The sequence below is a fragment of the Ursus maritimus genome, unplaced genomic scaffold, assembly GCF_017311325.1.
Source record: "Ursus maritimus isolate PB19 unplaced genomic scaffold, ASM1731132v1 scaffold_14, whole genome shotgun sequence".
NCBI lineage: Eukaryota > Metazoa > Chordata > Mammalia > Carnivora > Ursidae > Ursus > Ursus maritimus.
Window position 1 is genome coordinate 26,985,774 of NW_024423786.1, and position 15,891 is coordinate 27,001,664.

General features: G+C 45.2%; 1 protein-coding gene across 1 annotated transcript in view; it reads right to left on the bottom strand.

Annotated features, from left to right (window-relative positions):
- Positions 1 to 15,891, bottom strand: part of ATXN7 (ataxin 7) — a 92,532-nt gene that overhangs the window by 12,557 nt on the left and 64,084 nt on the right. The window contains 6 exon segments of the mRNA XM_008703169.2: positions 3 to 27; positions 371 to 569; positions 2,101 to 2,366; positions 6,759 to 6,841; positions 7,301 to 7,560; positions 9,841 to 10,093. Coding sequence (XP_008701391.2) covers positions 3 to 27; positions 371 to 569; positions 2,101 to 2,366; positions 6,759 to 6,841; positions 7,301 to 7,560; positions 9,841 to 10,093 — 1,086 coding nt within the window.

The following is a 15,891-nucleotide window of genomic DNA, read 5'->3' on the forward strand; positions in this document are numbered from 1 at the left end:
GATCTGCCGGCTCCCGAATGTGCAAAACTGCAAGAGAGAGCACAACAGCGCGCACTTGCTACCTCGGACAGCAGCGTGGGCGGTGAGGGTTCCCTCTCCTTCAGGAAAGAGCTTACTCTGAGTATCGTAGGCTGTGAAGCATGAGAGTGAAGATGCCTAGCCCTGAGTTTCATGGAAGAGAAAGGGAGAAGCACGAGGTGTCCCAGGAGAGAGTGCATGCCGCCTCTGGGGCGCCCTGTTCTGAGCTGCTCTCACACCTTGACCACATCTCCCACACGAACGGGCATGCCAAGGCCCCGGCACGCCCCCCTGCAGTGCCCTGTCCCTGCTGCGCGGGGAGGGTCAACACGGGGGTGCATGTGGAACTTACAGATGCTGGCTGAGGATGATGACCTGAATAATGACAGTCCAGTTTTTCAACAGACTCTTCTTTGTCATCGCCTTCTCCCTCCTCACTGGATAACCGAGAAGCTGGCTCAGTGGCAGGCAGGGGAGGGTGTGGAGATTCATGGACTGGAGGAGGGTCAATGGGGGCACTCCCACCTTGCTGAGCAGGGCAGCCTGGAGGCCTTGGTGAGTAGAAAGTGCAGCACCGATCAGATCACACATCTGGGAATCAGCCGCCTTAACCCAGATACAACAACGTGTCCGAGACCACCTAGGGAGGCCTGGGGTCCCCCACTAGCACTGGGGCAACAGATGCTGATCAGGTGGCCAGGGAGCGAAGAATCCACTCTCCTGAACCGCACGATGTCACATGAAGCTGTCTGCCAGATCTACCCAAAGGCCCAAAGGTAACTTATAAATGGTCCTCCTTTCCATAGCTAACCGAATGGCTCAGGGCCTCTTCCTATTCTCCCCAAAGAGGAAATAGAAGTGGAACTTAAGAGAACTCTTCGATTCCTCTTTGAATTTCACCGGGAGTTGGGTTACTGAGGCAATCAGTAACTGGCGGTGTGCTCTGACCCTGAGAGGGACAGGAGGCGGTCAGAGGAGGAGGTAGCATGACCACCCAACGTGGATAATCTAAGCCCACTACTCAGGGCAGCACTGTAGGCTTCCTACGTGTATGAATGCCTGGTGATTCTAGAATCAAGCTTACTTTTTTATAGATTGAAAAATTTCAACGAGAAGATGGCCAAAGAAAGAACTTGCCAAGGAACTGACAGCCTGGGCTTGGCCACGTTCTGGGGAGCCACCTCCAACTGCTTGCTCCTCCACGGTGCTTCTCACAGACCAGAGCGCCCGTGTCAGAACAGCTCAACTACACACTCAGGTTTCCACGGGCAACCACTTCTGCCCCTCACGCCACCATGTCAAGGAACAGGCACGTGACGGGAAAGGTTAGGCACAGCAACCAAAGGTTGGCACGTACCTAAGCAGAAGCCCTTGCTGCTGGTGGCCGACAGGGCAGGCCCTTGTTCTCTATATCTTTCTCTTTTCCTTCCCTCTAGACACTGGGGACAATGTCCTTTACTTCAACTTGGTTAAATATACAAGCACAAACACACATATGTTCAAGTCCACCTTCACTGTCTCCGAGGAATGTGCATTAAGTTCTCGTAAAACTCTCTGAGATCCATCGCTTACTGAACGACTAAAATGCCTAATACATGGTTAGGCCTAGGTCTCAAATGAATGAATGAAAAAACAGGTTGATAAATGGATGCTGTAAAAACTCAGGCTGAATGCCCATCCCCAGCAAGGACTCCCACTGCTGTGTTTTGCAAGAAGCGAGACAAGTGAATGGAAAACTGCTGCCAAAGCCGTGTGAGACGTTCCAGGCACCAACCTGCAGTCAGGACCCGAGTCTCAACCCTGCTCAATGGGGTTAAGAGACCCCTAACGCTGAGCAGAGATGGAGGAGATCATTCTTGCTTCAGTCTGCTGCTTGCATTTGGCCAAGAAGAGCCCTGGTTGAAACTTACTAATGAACTCAACAAACGTTTTTTCCTTAAATTCAAACCCAATTAGAAAAACCTCTCATCTTCTTAAAGTGAGCCTGATGTACACTCCTCGACATCATGACTACACTGGGGTTTTATAGCGTCTGCAAGTCTGTTCTCTGAAGGAGGGAGGGAGCTGGAGGATTTGGCTTACCTTGGAAGACTGGGGGTGTGAGGTTTAGGTTTACTAGCTACGAAAGGCTTTGATTCGGAAGGAATCACTCCGTGAGAGTTTTGGTGCGGCTCCTGCGACGGTCGAGGAGGGGTGGGCTGCGGGTCCCTGAGAGGCTGCGTTGGTTGCTGAGAGTCCGGATGGCGAATCGATTCCTTTTCCCTGGTTTTGTTTTTGTGCTCGGCTAATAACACATCAAATCGTTTTCTTCTACCCTGGACAGCCCTCCGCTGAGTTAAGGAATGTGTCTACAGACCAAAAAAATACACACACTGAGGAATCTCATCAATAATTGTTTCTGTCATATACCCAAAAACACCATTCCCAATTTAAAGCAAAACAAAACAACACAACAATCTGGACCATTAGCATAGTGACAGGCTGCTCACCATTTGATAAGCTAAAAATCATCGGAGTGTGACCTTTTTTCTTTCGCTAGAGTAGAAGCATATACTCCAGGCAAATATATGAGAATGTGGTGATGTTACTTCCACCAGGAAAAAGAAGGAGTGTTAGCTGTGCCACCTGGTGCGTAAGTGAATGGCAAACAGTAGAAACAAACAGGTGTTAGGTACTCATGCTTCGTGCCATTGTAACAGTTTATTTATCGGGGCTCTTACCAACTCAAGCAGAAAAATCCCTCTTTGGGCCACTCGGATTTTAAATATTAAAAGGGAAGAAACACTTATGCCATAAAAATGTACCAGAGGGGCGCCTGGTGGGCTCGGTCAGTAGAGCATGTGACTCTTAATCTTGGGGTCATGAGTTCAAGCCTCACTTTGGGTGTAGAGCTTACTTTTAAAAAAATGTATCAGAGACTCCTTTTTCAGTAACAGCCAGAGAGTAAAAATTAGACAAGTATTCCTTTCTATTCCAGTGAAAATGCCACGTCAAGAGAGAAAGTGGCTCAAAGCATCCTGGAGATGGGGACTACTTTGGCCAAGGAAGCCTAGAGAGAAGCAAAGACTACAAGGCCAAGAGAAGACAGGTGTGAACCGGAAGAGATGAAGCAGAGTCAATCCCTATAAACAGACACTCACAATGCAAATCAAGAAAATGAGACAGATGGCATTTCTGGATCTTAAGACAACATCTAATTTCAGAATTAGGAAATGGGCACATTGAGAAAAAGGAGGTCAACGCTGGCAGGGTAACTAACATCAACCCGTACTTGAGGCGTACCTTATAAAAAATGTCTATACTCCAAATGCATTTGATAATTCCTGCTTTTGTTTGTTTGTTTGTTTGTTTTTTAAGGCTCTCTTGGGGCTAATACTATTCCTAGAAGAAGATAAAGTCCAGTTAACCTCACCATTCCCTATTGCTGGTGTCTTAGTCTGTAAAAAATGTAAGGAGACAGTGGCCACAAATCAGATATTGCAAATACAAGTTAATTCATCTACAGATTTCCTCCACTCTTCTATGTTACAAAAGTAACGCAAATGTACTTCGTGCTTATGGCCTTACACATTATACAAATGTATTACTGCTCGAGAAGTTTGGAGATTTCATATAATTTAAGGGGTTGAAGGGGAATTAGGCTTTTAATGTCTTTATGAAATTCAGTAACAACCTACCTCCTCACTGGACATACTGTAAACTATGCCTGCCCCAAATTTAAGCTGGCAAAGATGGTTACACCAGTGTGTTTAGCTTCTTTTTCAATTTTTACTTAATTTCCTTTAATATGTAATATATCCACAGGAAAGTAACCTAAAGGAAGACAAGGAACTTTGTTTTGTTCAGTGCTGTACTAGCTACCCAATACTCACCTGGCATTCAGGAAATGCTTCAAACAAAGTACGTAAAAATAACGGCCGTCTAATATGTGTTGAATTAATGAATGAATATGTAACATCACTAGTCCACTTGCCCATCTCTCTAGACAGATGTAGAAGCCATTCCTCATCTTTGAATGCCCCCTGCTGCTTAGCACAGCAAGACCAAGTCAAGAAAGGAGGCACAGATGACTGATATTTTCCCAGCATGATTTGCAGAATAACCAGGATTTCCGCAGAGCTCCCTCCGCATCAGGACTCTTCAGGGCTGCTCTAGTATCACAGGACAAAGACCGGGTATGTAACTAAGCTCCTGCTCCCCCCACCCCGACTCCTTTGGTACCAAGTGCCTCCTCCTGCTCCTCAGCCTCCTGCTCCGCAGCCTTTCAGACCCTAACACGTCTATTCTGCCCCATCACAGACTAGTTACACATGCTGCTTCCTTGGCTTCTCCCAACCCTCTTTGCCCAGTTAAATCATGTGGATTTCAGCCCAGTATTCCTATGGCAAAGGAGACTTGGGACTTCGCTGGCTCAATCCCCTACTGAAGGCAGTCATAACATAGGCTTCCTTCCTGTTTATTACTCATCAGTGGTTAACTTCACACACATACAAATAATTATGAAGTTAACCTCCCTCTCGCTCACTACACTGTAAGCCCCTCAAGGCTAGGGACTGTGCCTGGATTCTGTTAAAGCCTGCATCTACTGAGACCCAGAATGGGGTCTGTGCTCAGATATAGGCAATAAACTTTCCACAATGACTGAAAGGGCAAGGAACCCAGAGCCAAATTTTATTTGCATGGAAGACAGAGAGGACATGAAACAGGACATCAGGCAGACAAGGAAGTGAGGAGGGGACGGAAGAGGGTGGCAGGAAGACAAAGGGGACGAGCGACAGGAGTGGGCAGCAGCAGGTCGCCAGACACCGAAGAGGAAGGACGACATTCTTGGTCTGAGGCAGGACAGATCCAGGCGGCAACGTGGAATACATTCAGTGGGGAGGCCCTCAAGCACGGGCAGCCCTCCACAGCTTAACAGATGCAGGCCGAAACGGAGGCAGGGAGCGGGAGAAGCAGTGGCCAAGAGAACACAGGACGAGAGGAAGGGCCACCTGTGAAAGGGCAGGGCTGCCACTTCCCTGCTGACCTCGGACACACCAGGGCTCCAGATGCATGCTAATGTGAAGGCAAGCCCCACGCTGTGCTACGCTGATGACACCCGTCACAGAACACATGGAAAGCACACATGACTTGAAAAGAAGACGGGACGACAATGCAGGACCCGTATGAAGTCTGTTCACCATCAATAAAGCCTCAGGAAGAAGGCTGGCCAATCCTGCACGTTATGAACCGATAAAGCTTTTGGTCCACTAGTGCGCCCTGGAGATGACTGAAGGCGAGCCTCTTGGATAAAGCAAGCATCCTTCATCGACAGGCACCCTAATACTGAGAGATCTACGGTCCTGACAGCCAGGGAGCAGTCGGCAGGCTGGGAACAGGCCGTGGTCCCAGGCCGAGGCTTCCGCTCGCCAACTCCCTCCCGAAAGGCTGCAGCGGGCCACAGTTCTCCAGAGCTCGAAGGGCTACCTTCCAACAACACACCACTCTGTGTGTTCAACTAATGTTACAGAAAATAAAAGTAGTTTGTCCTGAGAAAGGAGTTTTTAGCCTAAAGATTCAAGGGTCAGGGCCTGGGGTGAAGATATATGTGAACTCCTGAGACAGAATGCAAAATTCAGAATATACATGTACATATAGATATTTTTCCTTGGGGAAATGATCTGTGATTTTTTTTAAGTCAGATTTTTAAAGGAGCTCTTGGCCAACGCCTTTCCTTAAAAGCTTCAGAACCACTGTTTAAGATAAAATCTGCATGCTAAAATTAAATTAGAGATTTAAAATAAGAACCACTTAGAAACAACATTTCCACTTTCTGAAAATTTTAACATTCCCCCACTGTTAAGGGGTGGAGTGGGGCCTGAAGTCCTTTATTCAAACATAATCTTTGGTAAAATTTAAAATAATACACCAAAAATTTTATTAAATTTTTAGAAGATAATACTAATTTTTATAATTCTTACCCCTCTCTCCAAACAAGTGTTTTTAAATTACTTTAAAGCAATGAGTCTCGATAGTTTATGAACCCTTCTGAGGGTAGCTAGGGAATTCTGCAGAGAAAGGCACATGAGCACGTACGCTCATTGACGGAGGGTCCGCCACAGCGACCCCACAGCACCTCTGGCCGTACAGCAAGTACGCCACCTTCTGACCAGCATACCGGCATTTTAAAGGAAATCTCAGGACCGAAAGGAGAATCGTAACATTTTCTTCACTTGGTAAGACTGTATATTATCTCGTATTTTCTTAGAACTGGAAAAATGAGTCTATCTCAAAATCAGATGTTTTTAAAGTGGCTCTTGAAAATTTCAGAACCACAGATTACAAAAGCATTTTAAGAATATTCACACATAGTCAAAAGAAATTTCTGGACTTGTTTTAAGTTTACACAATTTAAACCACAGTAAAGGGTAGCCTCTCACACTAGTTTCTCTGCAGAAATATTAGCAGTATTTGAACATCACAGACTGATTAGGAAAGAACACTATTCCCCTGGATATGACACCGGAAGCTCACTGGGGGCAAAATGTCTCTTACGTTTTGCAGCTTATCACAAAAGACACCACATTTTCTGAACTGGAGGCATTCTTCATCAAAACCCAGTTATCTCCTCCTTTACAAAATCTCGAACAATCCACAGATCAGATCCTCTCCGGGTTCAAGAGACTTGGGGGGCCATGTCACGGACCCCAGCTCCTTGTGCTTACCGGAGAGTTTCCAGTTCCGTCCAGGAGGCCACCTACCTTGCATGTCAAAGACCGGGTGCAGGGCTTCTTGGTGTCGAGGTCGATGACCCCACAGTGGATGTCAGGGTCAAACTCTCTTTCTGTCAAAAGCACACAGACATTACCATGGGCTCATCAAACATTCCTTCCTTTATTTTGAAAACATAAGGAGCAATCTCAAAACAAATTATAATTTGAATAAAATCTACATCATCAATAAATACGAAATCTACAATTTGTGAGCCCTGCAAAGCAGCAGCAGCAGATACCACAAAGAGAGCGGGGAACTACTGCCATCACTAGACAGGAAAGAGCGCGTGCAAGTCAGCACTACTGCACCACTCCATTCACAAAGACACCTTGAGAGAGCTAGTTTGACAGTACCTACAGACACATGTGCTTTTAAAAGCAACAGAGAAGAGGTCAGACATGGTACTTCCTCCTAAAGCTGAAGTTGACCAGTCTTAAGAAGACGACTTATACGGAGTAGCCCATTTGCTCCCTCATGAATGCCCAATTAATATACAGAGAAACATTAAGACAAAAAAATGTGAAGCTACCTGATAATCTCTTATTTAAAAATTTCCTGTTATTGGAATTATCTTCAGACTTCTTTTCCAGAGTGGATGGTGCAGGAAGCCCTTTGCCATTCAGAATCTGTCCAGGTGAAGGCAAGGTTGGCTTTGGTATTGAGGAGCAGTTAAGGCCAGGCTTGACTGAGGAACTCACAGTAGCAGGACAGGTGGGCCCCACTGCAGATTTCAGTAGTGTGCCATCCATCTTCGGATGAATCTTTTCCACTTTGACAGAGGGCGTCATGCTGTCAGAGGCAGAAGTGGAACATCAGCCCCGAGGGCCCTGCAGCCCCAGGGAAGTGAGGAGCTAGAGGGCAGAGGGCGGAGCCCCCACCTATCCATGCACTGCACTGACCTAGGCCCCCAAAGGCAACTTACGAAGATGTGTGAGGACTACCCAGAAAACTCAGGAAGATTCACGATGATTCAGTCTCTAAGCCCTCCTGGCGAAGCAAAAAGGTCCAGAGGACCATCGGATTTACCTGGTCTTTCATCATCCAGGACAATCTTACACATGAGCCTATGGGAGACCCACACCTGATACCCAACCCCATTCCTGCAAGAATCAGAACATGAGAAGGTCTAAAGGGACTATCAGCAAAACCTTTAGAGAATATCTTTTGAGAGCTATCATTTTTAAGAAAGCGTTCATCAAAACTAAGTAAACTGAGTGAACAGAGGAAAGAATAATTGGAATTAGAGAATATGTCCAAGAAATGTCTCTGAGGACACAAGAGAATTCAAATGAGCCTAACCATTATCTCCGAGAAGAGGCTCTCTGCCCCGTCAATGAAGGAGACCAACGTTTAATTAGTTATGCGATGTGTCACTGACGTGATAATTCTCCCGCCTCCGAGAAAAGTTTCTATAATAAGAGCTCAGAAGTTAGGTGTCTAGCACACAGCTGGTGAGCACCGAACACCTGGGCCTCTAATAAAGAATTGAGTTTTCTGAGAATCTTCCTGACGCTATCATCTGGGCGGCAAATGTTGGTATAAAGCTAACAGTTGGCCTGGTCCCCCTCTAAAGCCCAACTTCATCCAAATAAAGAAGATTTGGATTGATGAGGTTTTATAAACTTTGTTCAGTGAAGTCAGTGCTCAAACAGCTGTTAAGCTGGCGAGTGACTTACACATAGCACTGGCATTTTCTTTGGCTTTCAGATAGGTCCAGGAACGAAAGCCAAGCTTGCTGTACTTGTCCTTCTGACAGATGAGCAGAGGCTGGGGGCTTAGCAACCAGGACAAACAGCACCAAACAGCTGTACCTGGAAGAGCCTGACAGCAGCAGAGACGCTGCAAGAAGCCACGGCCTCTCCCAGCTGGCAAGGTCCTCGAGCAGCAGCAGGTGCTAGACACTGCCCAGAGATTAACCAGGTTATCAGACCTTGGGACTGAGACGTGTGGCATGCCCTCCAAAAGGGAGGCAGGCCAGGGAAAAGCTACCCACCCCCAGGACTGAGGGCTGCCATGACGAGGCAAGATAGGTTTCTCTGGAGCACTCGGGCTGCTCCCTCACGTGACCACAAGGAGCCCGGCAGCCTGCAGTTCCACTGCGCAAACGTGCCCAAGCCTTGCCTGGCAGGGGAACTTCTTCCAGGCTTCCCCCGTCACTACTGTGATGGACACCCAAGACTGCGGGGGAGGAAGCATTGTCTCCCTATTGCTCTGCAGGCTCCAGAAAATCCTGGAACAGCATCTAGGAATCACTTCATCTTTTCATTCCTGCTGTTATCAACGGCAGCAGCACAAGCACCAGTGTCCATTTATTTACTGTCTCCTGTGGGCCAGACACTACGCCAGGTGCTTGACGCTACCATGCTAATTCTACTCCTCCCAGGAACTCTGCACCGTGGCTGTTACTCTCACACTGAGAGAGAAACGGTGCCTCGCTCAAAGCCCCGCAGTTAGGAAGGGGCGTGCGAACCCAGGCCTGTCTGACTGGAGCACTCCTTGGCTAAAGCTCCTCGACCTTATTATGTTTCCTTTTTTTTTTTTTTTTTTATATTTTATTTATTTATTTGACAGAGAGAGAGAGAGAGAGAGAGACAGCCAGAGAGAGGGAACACAAGCAGGGGGAGTGGGAGAGGAAGAAGCAGGCTCTCAGCGTATGAGCCTGATGTGGGGCTTGATCCCAGGACCCCAGGATCACGCCCTGAGCTGAAGGCAGACGCTGAGCCACCCAGGCGCCCCTATGTTTCCTTCTCCTTCTCTGGAAAATGGGGATAACAACAAGAGCTGTTTCATAGGCTTGCTGTGATAACTAAGTGACAGGACACAAGGAGAGCCAAGTTTCCATAGCTGGCACACAATAAAGAAGCAGTATTATTGTATTATTAACCTCACTATTACTATTCTGTAAAGCCTCCCAAACTAGGACAGGGAAACAAAAAGTGACGACATCTATTTGCTCTCCCCCCCAGCAGCCTCTCTTTTCCCGTGACTGACAACGCTCTCGGATGCTACAGGTGTGCACAGCTCCACCTCTGGCACCAAAGCTTTCAGAACCCTCTCGTCCATACTCACATTCTACCATGGGGGACTCTACTTTGCTGAATGGGATGCATGGGCCTGGTGTTCCCCCTGAGCTGGAATTTCTCTTTGGGTGATTTCAGCAACTTGGAACTTAACGAGGATGCGCTTAGAACTCCTCCGCTGGAAGAGCGGCTGCTTCCGCTGCCGCCGCCTCCTTTGCTTTTGGACAGAGAAGGGAAGAAGGAAAATACTGAAGTGGGAGGAACGGCTAAAGAAGGCTTGCTGGATGAGCTATGTCTTCTTTCTGAAAAGGAAAACAGGAAGGAAAAAAAAAAGAAAAAGAAAAAGACACAGTTTCAGGCAAGTCTCCAATGGAATCCTAGAAGAGTCCCCTGAAATCAACACATTTAGGTTCAAATATGCGTCACTAAGTGAAAATATATTTAACGCAGCAGCTTTCAGAAATGGCTTATCTAGGCCCCACAGACTTATTTAGGATTCTAGGAACTGGTCCTTCTGCTTCGGAAACATCTCAGCACAAAGCGGTTTAGCATACATAGATAGCCATTAGGAAATTAAACAGCCATTCTAAACCAGAGAATATTTGGGTTTGCAGGCTAGAAACGAACCTCACTCCAACTTGCAGTTGGAAAGGCAAATTATTCATTCATCTGCAGAGCTGTACCAACTGACACTGCACGGATTTCCTTCTTCCTTGCTAGCACAGTATCTTTCCAATTTTCAGAATTGCAAAATGTTAAGAAACAAGTTGTACCTTATTTTTTTTTGTCACTACCCACCAGCATATGACACCAAATAAGAATGTTTCTAGGGTTATCTTATCATTCTTTAAGAATCTGTTCTGCAATTTTCCAGTGAATCACTTCACTCCCTTTTTTTTAATCATCTCTCTTGACTACAGATGGCATAGCTCTGGTTCACGCCACTAAGATGCCAAAGGCGCAAGACAAAAATACCACAAATAGCTCCGCCTGCTTTTTAAACCAGGAAGTAATTCATGGTTAAATACCGACTACACAGGTTTAACTGAAAGGAAGTCTACCCACTGGAGAATCAGATTTTCTCTGCGTGAGGCAATCCACACTAAATAAATTGAGAGCTGTTGAAGAATACTACTATCTGAAACAAGTAAATTATTTAGTAACTTTATCTACTTAAGTACCTTATGATGGTAGTAGCTTAGTGTCTTCGACGAAACTTGCAATTTAAAATGACACATGGCTTTACTGTAAGTTTTAAAATGTACAGGATCCAACATTTACTTATCACAATATGGAAGCTATATGAATATTTTAAAAATTAAGCAAACTAGAATCAATGATCATACGCATCACACACATGGTTTATTTCTAAAGGTCATCTTATACCAGTCCTGAGGCTCTCTAGGCAGCTGAGATGACTTATTCCCAGGAGGCCATTAGTTCAGTGATGCTTTATACAGTGCTTAAGAACCTGCTTTACAGACAAAACTCCAGTTGTCCAAGTAGACCACACAAAGGCCACAACCAAGTTAGGATGGCTAAACTGATAGTGATTTTTAAGTGCCTGTTGCTTTTTTCCCCCCTCTAATGAAAGTTCTGCGTATGGGAGGGAAAATTAAAATAACTTAAGTTTAATAATTTTCCAAATTTGGCATCCGAGAGGTTCCCCCCACCCCCACCTTCTAATTTAGCTTCTCTCTCCTCTGTGATCCCCAAACACTGTCTGAAGATCCTTCTAAGCATCAGCACTTGTCAGCCAGGACTGTAAAAATCGGTTTCCAGTTCTGCAGCCTCCCTTGGATGGTGAAGCTTCCTGTCTGGGTCATCTCTGCCCCTGTGAGGCATGGCACAGAGCAGACCTTCAATTAACATTTGCAACTATCGGTACAGCTTTTCTTGTGAGGAGAAGTGACTGTCAAATGGCCCTAGACCAATGGTTCTCAACCCTGGCCACACACTGGCGTAACATAATGGGCTTAAAAAATGTGGAGTCCCAGCCTCCGAGACAATGATTTAACTGGTTTGGGGTGTGGTCTGGGCATCAAGACTTTTATAAGCGCCCCTGTGTTATTCCACTGTGCAGTCAAGGTCGAGAGTCTTCCTCATACAGGGCTAAAGCTCCAGAACCATTAGACATGGCTGAGTAAGCTAACATATGTAGAGCACTGAGAACACTGCCTGGGCCGGGGCACTCTGTATCAGCGTCTGTTAAGTAAAGCTCACTGCTATTACCTGTTCTCAAACAGTGCTTTCCAGACGTCCATCCTGCAAATTATTTTCACCATTCTTACGAAAGCTACGTAAAATACTCTTTGTAATTCAACATTTTTATTTAAATGATCAACTCTACTGTTCCCTCCTCCTCCTCAGCCAATATTAACCAGTTTCTCTCATGGGGGCATCACTGGTATTTTGGACAGAACAATTCTTGTACAGGATTTCAGGATGATTAGATGTCCTGCCCCCTATCCCTTAATCACCAGCAGTGTCCCTCTGCCGGGGGCAACATGAAACTACCTGCCAATCCATTTTCACATCACCTAATGTGAAGCACAGTACCACCCTCAATTGAGAGCTATTTCTCCAAACAGTAGTGTCTATGAAACAGGTCTGATAAGCTTGTTAAATATATTTTCTGATATATGTTAAAATAAATATTAAAATATTCCTGCAAGTTCATCCACAGCAATCTTGTACACTTCTGGTGCAAGTGTACTAAAGGAATAAAACCATGTTTCTGTTAGCAAGAGGGAGAAAAACCCCAACTACAACTTTTACTTTAACGAAGTACACTGTTTTTTACTATTCTCTGGGGGGTCAGAATTCTCAAGCAAGTGTCTTAGAGTTAATGTGATGCATTTTCTCTTGATAATCAAATGATGTAAATAAAATTCTCTATCTAATTCAATACAGTTTTGCTTGTAATGTTGGTTTTGAGAAAGTAAATTTATTTTAAAGTCACTGATACACTAAGGAATGAATTGAACATAATGAAATACTGCACTTGCTTTTGCAAGATTTCATCTGCAAAAAGCACTATGTCAATGCAGAAAAGGACACCTGGCTGAACCGAGCCATGTGGGCTTACACAAAACACACCCCTCCCCCGCAAGCATCCACCACCCGCCCCAGGCCACCACGGATGTAAGGAGTCATACCCGTCCACAACCGGTGCTACAACTTTCCCACAATTTCAGATAACCTTCCGTCCACTACTTCACAAGAGCTCACAAGCTGCAGCCCTTCCAACACCTACTTCCAGAAGCAAATGTCAGGATGTTTTCTTGTATTAACCTACTCTTAACCATTTAATCTACGTAAAACTGTACTACCGTTTTTGTTAGGTTCCTATCTTTTTGGTATCACTAATAAAGTTGTGAATGTTGTGCCCATAACCCCATTTTCCCAATGAGTCTCATGTGGACTGTATTACACAATTTTGCACAGCATAGTAATTTCTTAGGAATGCATGCTGTGTGACAGCAGAACTGACTGTAACTTCAAGCTTGTCCTTTTAATCCTCTATACCCATCACAGACCACTGCTGCCATTTTCTTCAGCTAACACTTCTTTTCTTGTCTATTAACTTTTGATATGGGATTCTACACTAGAAAAATCAAGAATCAAAAGTTTCCAAACATTGGAAGTCAGCTGATGTATCAATAACATTTTTAAAAAATGTATTTTTTACTTCAATAATAAAAGCTACTTAAAAACTAAGAATGGCACTCTATCATGTGAATTTCTTTCATTCACCAAAGCTTGAAACAGACTTGGGTGATGTGTGTCTGAGTACGCGTGTAACAGATTCTGGCTGAAAAGTGCCAGCTCAAACCCTTGTCATGCTGCTGAATTAAGCTGTTCCTTCACATCATGGTCTGGTAACTTATTCTCTGGAAAGGGCGGCATCTGGCTTACCCTCTGCGAGAAAGCAAAGAGGAAAAAACAAATTTAATTACAGCTGAGTTGGACTCTCCTCATCCTTTCACTGTGGGCCTTTATTTTTCATAAGATTTTAAACTGGGCCTCCAGCTTAAAAAAAAAAAATAAAAGTGTTTGTTCCTAGATCAAAAGAGAAATGGGTAAGTTATGGGTAGGGTTAGGGACCTTATATTAACTGGTGGCCAGATTCTAAGCATAACTGCAGTGTGGTTTGGTAAGGAGTCCAAGTTGAGTTTTCAAACCACTCCTCTCTCTGGGGTCTGGCACCAGCTCAGAGAAAGGACACTCTGTTGTCCCTGAATGAGGAGGGCACTTTGAATGGCTCCAGCAAGAGGATCAGGCAGACCAACAGATAGACAAATACAGATACAGGGAAACACAGAGCAGAGACTCAGACCAACGGAGACGTATGGATGAGTGGGGGTGGGGGGTGGGGAGCAGCAGTGGCACTGGGGGTTTGGGTTAAACAGAGCAGACAGATGTGGAGAAAGAGGGAGAGGTAAAGGGGGCGGGGGGAGAGAAAGAGACCATGTGCACGCATACAAGAGATGGATGCACTGGGCTTTCTTCCCCCTTGCGGCTTGAATGTGTGCTACCACTGAAGGCAATGGCAGGACACTGGGAAAGGTAAGGTAGAGGACAGCTCTCTTTAAGTCTTCCAAAATGGAAAGCAACCAAAAATACTGAGCTTGCAATCTGGGATTTATGCTGAGGTTTAAAAATATATGTATGTATGTGTTGACAGCCAGGTACAAACCAAATAGGAGTTCAAAGCAAATAATTAGATCTTTTTAAGTCGTAAATAAATACTGCTTTGAAAATAAGTAAAAATAATTTATATGCACAAGTGTCAAAGTTAGGATACAAACCTAAAAAGCTGTCAAAGCAAACTGTAACTTCAAACCATTCATGCTGGAAAAAAAAATCTACAAGGAGGTATGTCCAATTTTAAGTGATTAGCCCTGGGATTAAGTGCCTATACTTCTTTTTTTTTTTTTTTTTTTTAAAGATTTTATTTATTTATGTGACAGAGAGACAGCCAGCGAGAGAGGGAACATAGCAGGGGAGTGGGAGAGGAAGAAGCAGGCTCATAGCGGAGGAGCCTGATGTGGGGCTCGATCCCATAACGCCGGGATCACGCCCTGAGCCGAAGGCAGATGCTTAACGACTGCGCTACCCAGGCGCCCCAAGTGCCTATACTTCTGAAAATATTTGTATATTGTTTAATTTTTCTATAATGACTATGGCTTACTTGATTATACTTTTAAGGAAACCAGGGCATTTCATGTGGTGCTCTAGCCTCAGTCTCACACATGCCAGACTACAGCAAGGCATATTATCATTTACAAGCAAGGAGTCATCTGTCCCATTCTCACCGGTCATCACGTAAGAGCAGGTGACAGCACCTAAGAGCTCCTAGGACCACTTCACAAACTTATTTTTGCTCAGGGGCTCTTCTATTCATGTTTTATAACTCAAACAACTGACTGATTAGAAGTCTCACCTTCAGCAACATCAACAACAGCAGCCACTGTTTCCTGGGCAGAAACCACGTGTCGGGTACCACGCTATGTAATTTACAGAGGTTATCTCATTCAGTCCTGACCATCTTCGTACAAAGCAGATACTGTTATGATCCCCGCTTCCAGATAAGGAAGCCAAGGCTTTAAGGACTCAGGATAGTTGCCCAACAACACCCAACTAGTTAAGAGGCATAGCTGGGATACAATCCCAGGCAGGTTGACTCTAGCACCCAGACTGGACCATACTATAATCCACCTGCCCTTATGTGGTGTTATCAGTAAGCCATAATATGTGGTCCAAAGGCAGGCAGAAGAGGAGGGTGAAGGTGAGGGCTGGGGCATATAACAGTAGGAAGCCCATCTTCCCAGGTGCTCGGCAAAAGCAGGCTAACTGCCAGCACAACAGACTGCGGAGGCTGAGCACACAAGGTCGAGACAGAACTTTAGTGAATTCAGGATAGGGATCCAGAATCCGTTTATGGGAAACCCAGGCTGTTGTGGATTTCATCTTTCCATTCTGCAAGCTGCTATCCTAAAGATTAGCTACGCATGTCAGCCAGTGTAGCTTTTTTCTTCTTTGCTCAGAGGGGTTTTAAACCATCAGAGATGGTTGGAAGAGTGAATTTTGGTAGAAA